Source organism: Bombus bifarius, unplaced genomic scaffold (genome assembly GCF_011952205.1).
Source record: "Bombus bifarius isolate JDL3187 unplaced genomic scaffold, Bbif_JDL3187 scf7180000008307, whole genome shotgun sequence".
NCBI classification, from domain to species: Eukaryota; Metazoa; Arthropoda; class Insecta; order Hymenoptera; family Apidae; genus Bombus; species Bombus bifarius.
The window spans coordinates 384,662-397,528 of record NW_022884583.1 but is presented as its reverse complement, the minus strand read 5'-3'; the positions used below and the strand labels follow the sequence as shown (position 1 = coordinate 397,528).

Genomic DNA, 12,867 nt, shown 5'->3' with positions numbered 1-12,867 from the left:
TGATCGTAATCTTCGCATTGTATTCTAAAAAAGGCCGTTTAAGTAAACAGCTGAACCTTGTATCGAAAATTCCTGCTATTCAAATAACGGGTAAAATTTGATTATAATTCCATCGCACGAAGCGTCGAATGAAGATATTACGTGGTAATCGATGTAATACTTGGGCGCGCGATCGTTAAAGCGCAAATTGCGAGCAATCCCGTTCGAAATTACTTAACGGAGAAGACAGAGGAGTGTAGTCGAAGGCCTTTATTAGTGCGAACGATGCTTCGCTTAGAATCGAGCAATCCTGGCAAACGCGTGTATGCAAATTGAAAAAGATAATGACCGTGGTCGTGAACGAGCGCCAGCGCAATCGTGCTCTCGAGTGTCGTTTCGATCATCTGACGATTATAGCGAAGTTATTACACGAACGGAGGGGATCACGGTCGTTTTCAAATTGTCGTGAATAAACGATACGAATGACTGCGTAATGATAGCTCGGAGGCAAGAATGCGAATGCAGGTATAAGAGCTGCTTTGGGTTCCTCCGCGTTTATTCTTTGGAAATTTCGCGTTGTTTAGTCATTCGTGATAGAGCGTTGTTTAATAGCGAAGAATACGGCGCATACCCCGAACGAAACGTTCCTTAAACATTCCTTCGATCGAACGATTCCTCTGATTTTGATTTTGCTTTGATGTTACAGACTCGTGCGAGCAGCCGGTTGCGGATCGGCCTTACGGTGAGTGACTCATAATCTCTTTTAGAAGTTTGCGACACTGTCTACTATATACTTAGGTTTCTCAAAGAAGAAAAACCAAATTTATCGCGGAACCACTTTTAAAGCAGAACCTTCCGTGGAGGAAAGAAATTGCTACTTCCTATTACGTCTCCATTGAGCGGACCGAACCAGAGAGTGTTGCCGTTTCGTACGGCGAGTTGCGAAAACCGCGCGCCCGCGATGTAACGCCTCCAGCCTCCTCCCACCTTCCTAGCTTGGTTTCCCTTTTTCTCTTTATTACCTGGAAACCGCGGCGTGGTTTATGCAAACGCGTAAATTAGATCGGATTCCTGGAACGACCGTTTCTGATAGAAAGTACGACCTGCCAGGCGATTTATTTTACGTGCTGCCACCTGTGACAATCGATCGTCGCATTGCTCGAATCGAACCGCTTAAAATCAGAGTGTCGAACGGAAAATAAGGAATTAGAAAAATGACAAACGTTTGATAAGTCTGGCACCGAAGAAAGACATCTTGATAATACGATATAAAAAGTAGACAAAAATTCATCGTTCGGGGTGGCAGGTTCCTCGAAAATTTGAAGCTGTCCGATTCGATTCGATTCGAAGCGAAGCTCGTTCGGGGTGTTAGTTTCCCTGAGGTACGCCACCTTCTTGTTGACATCAAGCCGGCGACGTTAGAGGGAGGTAAAAAGTCGCGTTGCATCCGGTCGCCTGTCCTCTATGCCACAAGTCGTAAAATTCAGCGTTATGCGATTCGGGGCCTGTGTTTTGTCCCTCTTTCGAGATTATGATTACCCCGGCAGCCACCGTGGCTAATATCACGCAATAAGCATGGCTGCGGACGAGAGAGCCGTCTCTCTTTTCTTCTTCTTCCACCGCCACCACCTCCTCCTCTTCTTTTTCAGCTTCCTCCCTTGGTTTCGTCCCGTTCTGCCTCCTTTCCGCAGGTATATAATATGTGCCACCAAACTCGACTCGGTGTAAACGGGTATCCGGTGGAAATGCATGGTCGCTACGGGACGCGGGGCAAGGGAGCGAAGAAGAGGAAGAAAAAGAGAAAGAAAAAGAAGGGAGAGGTCCATCAAACGAGCCGCAGGACCCTGCGAGGTCATCCTAACTTTCCTGGAGCGACTTCATCTTCACGGTCTATTCCGAGTTCGAGGACTCTGCTGGAATTTCAGCAGCCTCCTACTTCTTCCACCGGTATCGCGGCTCGCGGCTATAATTTTTATTATGCGCTTTATTCCTCCGGTTTCAACGACGCGGGCCCACTGGAATATTTATAGGTCGATAGGGTTTTACTCGCGTCTTATCTCGAAGACCGTAAACGAAGGGGTCGACGATGCTAATGTAACAAATTTCGCTGATCGCGGAACAGCTACGTTGATATGCAATTTTCGTAAACGCCTATTAAAATGTGTAATCGCCTCGGTGATGCTCGTTCTGCATCTCTCGAGGATCAATTAAACGTTTATGAAATCTTCAACCCGATGATGTCCGGGTAAAAAGACATTAACCAACCATGAAGACGGGATCGTTCGGAAAGAGCCGAGCGAGCCGACGCGAAATTTATCAGCCACTAAAACGTCGTTTCGAGTTTAGGTCCCGTAGTTAGGGTGGAAGAAGAGACTCGAGTCAATCGTACGATGACGAAGCACGTGGTAAAACATTTTTCGAGTGCGCCAAGGGGTGGCGACGATTTTCGACGCGGCAGGATCAACAGGTCCTGGTTATGAGAGTGTAAAGCGTTTTGAATCCAACCCCTCGAGGGGTATGATTCCTCCGCGCGAATCTCGTCGTACAAAAGGGACGAATCTCGTCCGCGGGGGGTCTACGATCACCCTCCTTCTTCATCGTCCAGCGCTTTCCTTTTCTGCGTCACGTCACACATGGACGTCGGCACGTCGTGTCCTGGGGGTGGCCTACGACCCCAGCCACGGGGGTGGCTGACAGCCGATTAGGACAAGATGGGAGAGCCCCCACGGAAAACTTAAAATAACATCGCTCGATCATCCGGGTGTCTTCGCCGACAGCCAACCAAGCTACTCTTGTATTCAGCTTGTTCCCTCTACATCGTCCTTCGTTTACGTTCCCCGCGACCTCCTCAGCGGGTAGCTTGGGAATCGAGGTCGCGTTACCAGCGATCTGTCTTTAGGACGACCCCGTTCGCGATTGGCCCTTCCTACGTGTTGCTGCGTTTCCTATGCCGCACGTGCATCGGTTATTAATCGTTCTTTCATAGTACAGGAAACACAAGAGGTCAATTTTATAACCTTGAGAAAGTATCGAAATTACATTAACCTTTAATCCAATGCCATTAAAACGTACGTTAATAGTAACGTGGACAATACCAAGTCCTCGAGCGCTTAACGATAGAGAAATCACTTCCATCTACCGTTCGACTGTTCCAGATTATCAAATCTTAAGGTATCAACCTTAAATATCCTACTATAGCATAGAACGAACGCCATGAAAGGTCTCGCGGAACTCGCGTCTTTCCATTTCCTTGAATTCGAATGGAAAAACTCGACGAGTCGAAGTTGAGCACCTCTTCGATGCTCATTACAGTGTGTCCCGCCCCCGGCTGGGGTAATCAGGGTGTGCGGGGGAGTGAGAGGGCGGGGGCTGTGGGTGACCTCGCCCGGGGCCTCTACTCTTCTCCTCGTCGTTCTCCTCTCTTCGTTACACCTTAGGCTCGGTGGCTGACTACCTTCCTGTTCGTCTCGTTCTCTCCTTCCGTCTGACGCTCGAGTCGTCTTCTTCGTTCGACGCTTTCGACTACCTGCGAAGGTGACGGGGCACCAGCCGATTCTCCCGGTTCATTCGAAATCGCGACCTTGTCGGTGCTTTGCATTCGCCGTGCATCCCGCAACCAACGCCGACCACCCTCTTTCTCCCTCCTTCTCCTTTCGTTCTGTTCCCTTCCGTCCGCGTTACTCACCCATCGGTAATTGGCGGAAGTTGTATGCGGGCGTGAGGCGCGTCGAACCGTTGGAATGTCGCTTGACGGTTTAATCTGTTCTGACGTTTTAATTTTCCGGCGAAGAGAATATACAATGTTTGGAGATAGGAAAATCGAGATCAGACTAAAAGCGTACAGGGTGTAATCTACTTTTCGTAGATTAAAAGGTAACTTGGGTAGCTTTCGACGAAAAGATCACGGAATTTTCTCAAAAACTAAAATTTGAATAGTAGAGGAATATCGCGTGATCGAGTTTAACGCTGACTGAAAAATTTCATGAAATCCATTGTCGATCGTCGAACAATACGAACGTTGTCGGTTAACCCCGAGCGCACGGTGAACGAGCTTTAATGCGCCGGTATGGCTCCAGAGAATTGGTATTTTCAAGATAGGGAGGCCAATCAGTGCCGAGAAAGAGAGAGCCACCGGCTATTTGGCCGCGAATAATAATGATTACGGGCGGCACTCTCGAAGCAGGAAATGGCGTTGCCAGATGGTAGGGGGTAGAAGGTGAAATTTCGTTGGTGGTGAACTACGGTTACGTTCCCTTCGATTCTTACGCAATTAGATGGACAGGGTAAAACGAGCTGGTGAAAAGAATCCGGATTTCGTGCACAAAATCGAGCATCCATCGTTTTACCGAGACTTCCCTTACCGAAACCGGATTTATCCACCATTTTCATTTATCTTTCTTATTTAAAACGGAATTCCCGACGAAACCCAGAGATTGTACGTACGCAAACGCATCTCTTCGGTGAGGATTTTACTGCTTCCACGAAGGCCGGTTCCGCGAATAGACAGACCAAACTGGCCAGTTGAAATTACTCGAATTTTATATGCACGTTACGCGATCGTTTCCAGGAAACTTTTTATACCCAGCGTTGCGTACGATCGTGCCGTACGTCCGTGGAGCGATGTACACACTTTTCTCCGTTACGTATCGGAATGTGCTGTGGCGATCGCTTGTTTATCCCGTTAGCGGGCTCTTTCTTTCCTCGACCAACGCGCACCGACCCCGGCTCCAACTCGTTTGATAGGCGACGGGCAAGAAAAACGCGGTCGACGTGTCGTCCAAGGGAACGTCTGCGAATCCTTTGACTATTCCGGGATGCTAGACCGGGTTCGACTGGTCTGCCGGTAGTCGTTCAATCGTCCATGGTCGTCGAAACGATCTTTACGAGGTCCAAGTGTAGCGACAAATAAGAATTCCAACGTCGGGTCGTTGCAAAAACCGTATTTACTTTCCACCGAATTCAGGGATGCGCAATTATCCGTAGATCGTAATATCGAGAAAGATAAGCATCTTCCTGATACGCTAATGTAAAGAGCGTCGGATGGCATTAAAGCTCCTCTTAGGATAAAGAAGCTTTTGAAAAGACTGCCTCTTGTTAACACTCGCGCGGAAATGAGAAACGTCTGTGTTCGTCTTATCCGCAGGATCTCGGCTAACAGACCCAATAGTCGTGTTCACCTTCGTCACCTGACGTCAAAAGCGGATCGGAGCTACCTGGTGTACCCCAGAATCTTCGGCAGTCTCGTCATTTTAGTCTCAGCTTGTTTCTGGACTCCGGAAGGGACCGAGTGCCATTCGAAGGTAGAGAAAGAGCCCCGTGCGTAGTTTGCTTCTTTTGACGATTTCATCGTAACGATTCCTCGTATTCTACGTAAATTCATAGCTTCCTCTGATCATGCTACGACGCGGTGTCAGTTCACATCTAACAGTCACCGTTTATATCGAAAGAAAGACATAAAACCACGAAGACGAACACAGAAAGTATGCTTACAGCTTTCTACGAATTTTTATGAACTTTTCGTTGCACGAACGAAATTTTTGCCGTGTTTGAATTCTATTGTATATTCGCCTGGACCGACAGTAGCTTGTTAATATTGAAAGGCAGCAACGAAAAATGCAAAGGTTTAGATCAGAATTCCTTCTCCGCGTGGCGTTTTTCAACGGCCGATACCTTCTCGAAGATTGGCGATGCGATCTGCTCGCCACTAAAGGAACACTGAATCCGGATTCATGAATGAACTATGCGAGGAGAGGCGAGCAACGAACCGACAGGAGGACTATTATTTAGCATAGCCACTTTTTCTGCCGGCCATCCTGCTCGCGTCGGCGTTGTCTTTGTATCGGGACGAACGACGATGACGATGCACGTCGGAGCCCGAGTGCAGACTATCTGGAGCAGGTTCGCTTCTCGACCAGATCTCCCAACGTAACTAATGGACGCCCCTCTTTTCCGCTGGCACGCTTTATTATTGTTATTGGACCTTACCGCGCCACGGACTTCTGAATGTTCATCTAATTAAATTGGACGAGTCGGGACGGACGCTTATGCGGGTGAATTCTCGGAAGAATATTCTAATTTTACGAGACGACCGGCCAACTCATGATTTGACGCCATTCTGGGAATGGAGTCGGTATTTTCGACTCGAAATTAGGAAATGTATCTTAATGCTCGGGCGAAAAATTGTTCGTATGCGAAGTTTCAAGCAATTGGAGGATCGTTTTTCAACATCTGTGAATTTTACACCCATTTCTTACGCGTATACCTTCTTACTTATAATTATTTTCAAGAAAATTGTTATTACGATATCAGGATAATCAACCAGTCATCTAGGACTTTTTGTCTTCTGTTCGCTTGGTTATTGCGATAGAACCATTCGTATCAACAATCTTCTAATTATTTCGAACAGCCTTTTCACCTAATCAAGCGCTAACTAAAACTTGGTTCCTATAAATGAAATACAATAGTACTCCGGATTAAAGTTTCGTAACATCTATCAAGATTATGAAATAAAGCTAAATAAATCTCCGAGATTCTGGACGGAATCTGGACTAAACACTCTCGGTACTCTCAATTTTACGTTGCTCCAAATTAAAACCCTTGGACACGTACCGTCCCTAGAGCAAGCTCGATCGATCTTGGCCGAAGAAGGCCAACCATTGGATCGACAGTCGATTCGAGGCACGGGGTTTCCTATCGAGGTCCGACGCGATCCGGTCACGCAGTTCCACGGTGGTTCATCGTAGCTGGGCTCCCCTCGCGTGGACCTCGTACAGCGAGGCTAATCGACCACTAATAAAAGGCGGGCCGAGTGTGAGCGGCCAGGAGCTGGCCAGCGGCAATCAAACGAACAATGACACCGTCGCGAGAGCTCTTCGCGCGTCTTGCCACGGTGGACATTGTGCGTGGGATTGGCCGCCGGTTTCTTCTTCCTCTTCTCTCCCGGGCTATCAGGTGGTACAAGTCGAAAGAAGAAGAACGAGAAGCGAAGAAGCGGTCCACGAACAGCGTCGTTGTACTTGTAACGCGCGAAGGTCGTTAGACGGGAGAGAACGGGGCTGAGATGCAACGGACTCGCGTCAAAAGTCGCGCTCTCGCTGCTTTTGGCCCCTTATTGCCAGCCGTGTTTACGACCCTGTGACGCTGCAAGCGCCATCAAAAAGGGGAACCCAGGGGCCGCTTCTCCGGTCCACGCGCGTAGAGACGCTCGTAGATCCTTCGCTCTTCCGTTTTGATGGATTTTTCTCTCTCTTTCTCCTGGCTTGTTCTGCCTTGTCCAGCTTATTCGCCGCGGCTTTTTTGCCAGCGGCCTCTTTTGACTCCGTATCGGACGGAGCTGCTCGAAATGGAGCCGCTGGCGCACAGGGCAATTACAACAGCGAGGGAATCGCGCCGTGCTCGCTCCGCTCCACAGCGTAAGGAAACGTGCAGTGGACACTTCGTGGAATCGAATGGAATATAAGCAAAACCGCGGGGAGAAAGTCAAGGAAATCTTTTATGGAAATCGCGTGTAAGATCATAGAATCGCTTAGTTAGTAGGTTAACTCGATTTACCGGATCGGAATATAAGAAAGCATTAACGTCGAACGATTAACGCCGGCAGCGATTGTTTCGCCGCGATTTATGTATCCACCAAGCCCGTGCTCGTGCACCAGCGTTCGCACTTGCCACGACCGAGTTCATGAACATAAATTACGAGTCGAAAGGGGGCTGCCGCTTTGGTCGTACAGTCGAGGCGTGTTGCGGTTTTCGGCCGATCCGATCTTGAACCGCAGAAGGGACGATTACCGGGCTCGGTCATCCGGCAAACGACTATTAATGATATTTCGTGTCGGATCTGCATGCTTCGACCCCGGCAAAGGGAGCCGACCGTGCCGAACTTAACGTGTTTTACCGGAGAATACGTTTAAATGTACCGCGCCTCGCCAGATGAGCCAGAAACCCGGGGGAGAGAAAGGCTCGCGCGGTTCTGTCTTGATATAACGCGGTAATAATGCAATAGACGATCGAACAGAGTCTCATCGAGCCCCTTTCCCTCGCCACCTCGCTCCGATCTCACGGGGAGCTGTCGCTCCACCTCCGCGCGGATACTAAGCCTCCGATCTGCCGACTATTTATTGGCTCAGGGATTCTCAAACTCCACTGTCTAATAGAGAAGATATATCGATCAACGTTGCTTACTGTTTCCATCGTGAATTAAGAGATTTTCGAAAGCGGATACGACGTTAATATTTGCGAATCGAGAAAGAAAATAAAAGAAATAGGAAAATGTATCGGATATTGTATATAAGAAGAGAATTTTTTAGATTTCCACAATTTATGATATACTTTTATCGTTCGTTGTGAATCTTCACGTTATGTATCGGCAACGAATTAGATTACGATGTTCGAGTTCCTTCGCAGAGAGACGTTCAGAGAATTCGAGTATTAGAGATTACTTTACGCTGGACCATCTCGTTCTGTTTATCCTCGCAAAGTCTCAGACCGTTTCTTTCGTCTAGTACCTTATATAAAAGTATAATACTGAACTTTTCGAAAGTAGGATATTGCGAATCGAGTCATCTACCGCTAAAAGAGGATGTCGATCAAATTTTCCACGGAGAATGGAAACATAGTAAGAATCGTACACATTGGTGCAGAAGGCGGTGACGATTTTCTCTTGCGTGCTGGTTTATTCGTACACACTGTTGGCTACGACACGCGCAATAAACCGTAGTACAACGAGGTGGGTGGATTACGTAATGCCGTTTAAATAATGGCGGGATACGATGCACCGGCAGGCATGGGTTTCGTGGCCACAGTGAAGGATTAAAAATCGGACCTCGGAGTTTAACGGCGGATCGCACGAACGCCAGATACACAAATCAGACCGTAAAGCCGATCAATTAAACGGCAGGCCGCCGATCTGCCGCGCATTATAACCGGTAATTATCTGTAATTAAATATTGGCCAGCCGCCAGGCCGCTGGGGCTCAGCTTCACCAAGCGTTTTGAGGGGTGTGTTCGCTGGATTTCTACCGCGGCTCTTGCTCTCTTCTTCGTTCTTTTCGTTCTGTTGCTCGTTTTTCCAGTTCCAGTCTGATACTTTTATTTGCACTCCCATCGAACCACACATTGTTCTGTTTTGAAGAGTAACGTCGATAGAACGAAGTTGTATGCAATATCGACGCTCGTTTATTTTAGTCTCACTCCTATCTGCGGTCGAAGACTCGGCGAAAATTCTCCGGGTTTTTAAACGTCGATACTCTTCAACCAGAGGTGATCCAACTTCAATTTCTTATCTCGTGATTTTTAAGAACCATACACACAGCAATTACAAAACGTATTCTCACATGTATCATTATATTATTTATTTCACTCACATAGTATCAAATCTTCCGTAGTCGTACGAAGGGAAGTTAAGAAATCGCCGAATGTTAGAAAATTTAATATGCTTTTGGTATGTATCATAAATGCTAAAGTAAATACAATAATGTACAAATACCTTTTGTAGCCATTGTATATCGCCGTGTACATTTTTCGAAAAAATGCAAAACGGTCAAAGAAGTATTTCAATTTGAAGAAAATTAATCGTGCACCATGGAGCGCATTAACCAACCCCTTAATGTTCGGTAATCTTGTTCCATAATTGCAAAGACGTTTCAATATTCACCGATCGATTAATCAACGATCCAGGGATCGTATCCTGAAACCGCGCGCAATTAGGCAGGTCCGTAATCGCCGGTTATTTCGCCCCGGTTTTTATTATAGACAGGAAACGAGGGCGACTCGCGATCGCGATACCGCGAGACGAAGAAGACGCTCGTTTCAACGAGAACTTAGTTGCGGAGAAGGGGTGGCATCCATTGGTGCCGAGGGAGACGCAGACTCCGTTTAGGCATCGCATGACGTTCGTCTATTTATCAAGCGGTATCATCATTCGCCTTTCTCCACCGTGATGCCGCCCCCTACGGCGATTTAATCTAATTTGTATCGCCCTTTGTTAATCGCGACCGCGCCGTTCGTTCGAACCGGGGCCCCGCAAAATTCCGGACCCAAATAAACTACCGTGTGTCCACGCCGCGTCCGGACTCGTCATAATAAACGCCTCGGATGGCCACGCATGCACCGGACCTTCTAAAATATTTAACGCGCCCGAATCTCTGCTCTCTGTTAGGGTAAATAACTGAGAAATTAATTTGTTACTTGCGAGAGGGTGACTTGTTTCATCTCTTCCCCGCCATCTCTTCCGCACGATGAGAAATTTCTTGTATTTAATTTATATATGAATATCGTTTCACGTGAAGAATATCTGTTTTCGAAAGTACAATATATTCCGTGTTTAATCCCTTCGAAGTTGGGAATGAAATATCTCGCGAACTGATTTTTAGTGGGGTCTATAAATGACATTGCATCGCGAGATACCTGATTCAAAACGTCACACGAATGACACTGCACACCGCGATATCTCGTACACAACCTGGAAAATATAAGAGTCATCTTCCTCGCTTCCTCCTTGTCTCGAAAAGCCTGTCTCCCTTGAACACCGATATTGTTCGATCGGAAGGGAGCAGATCCTTAAACCAATCCTCGTTCGCCGCAGCGACCAGTATCAAAGAAGAATCTACCCTCCTAGTTCGCCATAAATCAGCCGCTGGTCTACCCGCAAATCAGGCTCAATCACTCTGACTCGATAGCTCGATCGGGCACTGACAAGCCGCTTTGCCGACAGAGCGTACCGAGTGCCGGTCTGCGCGGCGAGATCTCCGGCGATCGATCGATGGATCAATAAACCACGTGGATGGAAACGCGTGTACTCTCACTCCTTCCTCCCCTCTCTCCTCGTTCGCCTCTCTTCACCTCTCTGCTGTTCCCACTCCGCGTGCACGTGGGTGTAATGTACACGAAGAGAGCCGGCAGGGGGGAGCATTCGAGAATTCGAGGCACATATTAAGCAGGATTATTTATCGGCACGGCGTGCAAGCCCTTGATTTGATTTAACAAACAGCGCTCGCTAACAAATTGATAAGCGGTCGCGGTCGGCGAAGATCAGAGGCCGGGTTTCCGATCGTCTTCTTATAGGCGTGTGCTCGCGAGCGCGAAACCCAGGGATGTAACTTGACGAAGAAAGAGGGAGAGAGGTGGTCAGGTCAGGGTCGGACGATGGTGTGTGTGCGTTGTCTGGTCTCTCTCGCGTCTCTCTATCTGTGTTCCGCGCGGCTCTGTCAGCCCTTGCGCTTCGTGAGAGGGCGCCATTAGCATAGGGGGACCCCCCACAGCGAGTGCAGGACCCGCTGGGGTACTCCACCGGTACACATTATATAGGTGAGGCCTGATATATAAACCGACCTCATTGATTTATGGCTCGAACGATTCCTTTAATTATAATACGATATTTATTCAGATGAGTACGGCCGCGGACGCGAGTCGACGGAGTCACGCTGCTATATGGTAATACGCGGGCGCACGAGCGCCAGGGCCCACTCTTTCTCTTGCCTCCCACTACTTTGCGGATTATTTTTATCCAGCCTTATCCTCCCCGCCCTCGGGATAGATGGATAACTTTGCGCGGGTCGCTTCTGTCCCGAGTCCTGGGCGGAACGTATATTGGTGGCGAAACAATCGATTAGGTCGTTGTTACGGCTATTAATCACTTGCATTCATACTTCCGTCATGAAATAGATTCAAAATATTTATTACATGGAGATTCGCAAAAATCGGTAGATAACAGTAGCGAAACATCGAAGATGCCTGAGTATCATACTTGCTATGTTACTAGTAACCAAGCAATCCTACCAAGGATAACGATGCGATTCCTGAGAATTTCAACGCTAATCGCATGCTCTGCCGCTAAAACTAAGAAATCTTTACAAATCGGATCAGGTCGATCCAGTAACTTTCGAGTAAGTCGTACAAGGGACGAATTCCACTCCATTTACGTCACAAACGGGATGGATTATCGTACCTCGACGGACCTTCGAACCGATCAGCGTGCAATAAATCACGTACAAATACCAAAGAGTAATTCTCTGTAATTTCCATCATCGTGGAACGGTTCTCACCGCGACCTGTCGGTGATCTTTGCGATTCAGAGTGAGGCATTTGTATCTGAGGGAGGGGGATACAGGCATATTCGAGTTCACAATGAAGTCGTAGCTGAATCGTGCGGTCACGATTAGCTCGTACGCTCTAAACACAGCAGCTATGCACTCTCGAGTCATCCTGCGAGCGTTTATCAACGATAGCATCGAGGGGATTCGTTGCGGCGGGATGATCTCGATGCGGATCAACGGAGATCGAACGGTGGAGGCACGTTGCGACGAAAGAATCGCGTGGGTGGAACGAGAGAAAAGAGACGTCGATGGTAGCGGACCAGCACGGTTTGGAGCTTGTTCCCACACGTACGAGAGATCGCCGATCGTTCGACTTGGTAAAACACGTGTAGATAATTTCCGACATGGTATGAGCCCGTGATATTAATCACGATTAGGAAGATTTCGTGGCGTCCCGGTGTTTCTCGGTGTGTTGCACGATGTGATTCTTCTTTTCTTGGCGCTTCTTCTTTACTTACACTTTTATGTTTGCAAAGTATTTAAAAATGAGAAAATACATTTAAAAGATATCGAACGCAAAAGATTTAGAATATCTGTGTAATCAACTCCGGGACTTGTGAATTTTGCACTTTTTCAATGATCTCTTAAACGATGTTTTCTCACTGCTATAACATCGTCCCTAATATAAAGTATCGAAACATCGTGGATAGTCTATACTCAGATATATGTATTCTCAGTCGGAAGAATTAAAGCAAAAGTTAGAATTAAAATCAAACTTTGTGAGAAATATCAGATCATTCCATAAGTATTTTCGTCTCTTGTTTCTTATTCCTTGAATATCTAAGAGTCCGTACTCCAAG

At 47.4% G+C, this 12,867-nt stretch overlaps 1 protein-coding gene across 2 annotated transcripts in view; it reads left to right on the top strand.

Moving 5' to 3' along the window:
* The window catches only part of LOC117212494 (POU domain, class 2, transcription factor 2-like), a 122,617-nt gene that overhangs the window by 26,359 nt on the left and 83,391 nt on the right, over positions 1 to 12,867 (top strand). For both annotated transcript variants that reach the window (XM_033457386.1, XM_033457385.1), the window contains exon 2: positions 686 to 721. In XM_033457386.1, the coding sequence (XP_033313277.1) occupies positions 686 to 721 (36 nt within the window). The remainder of the gene's footprint in view (positions 1 to 685; positions 722 to 12,867) is intronic.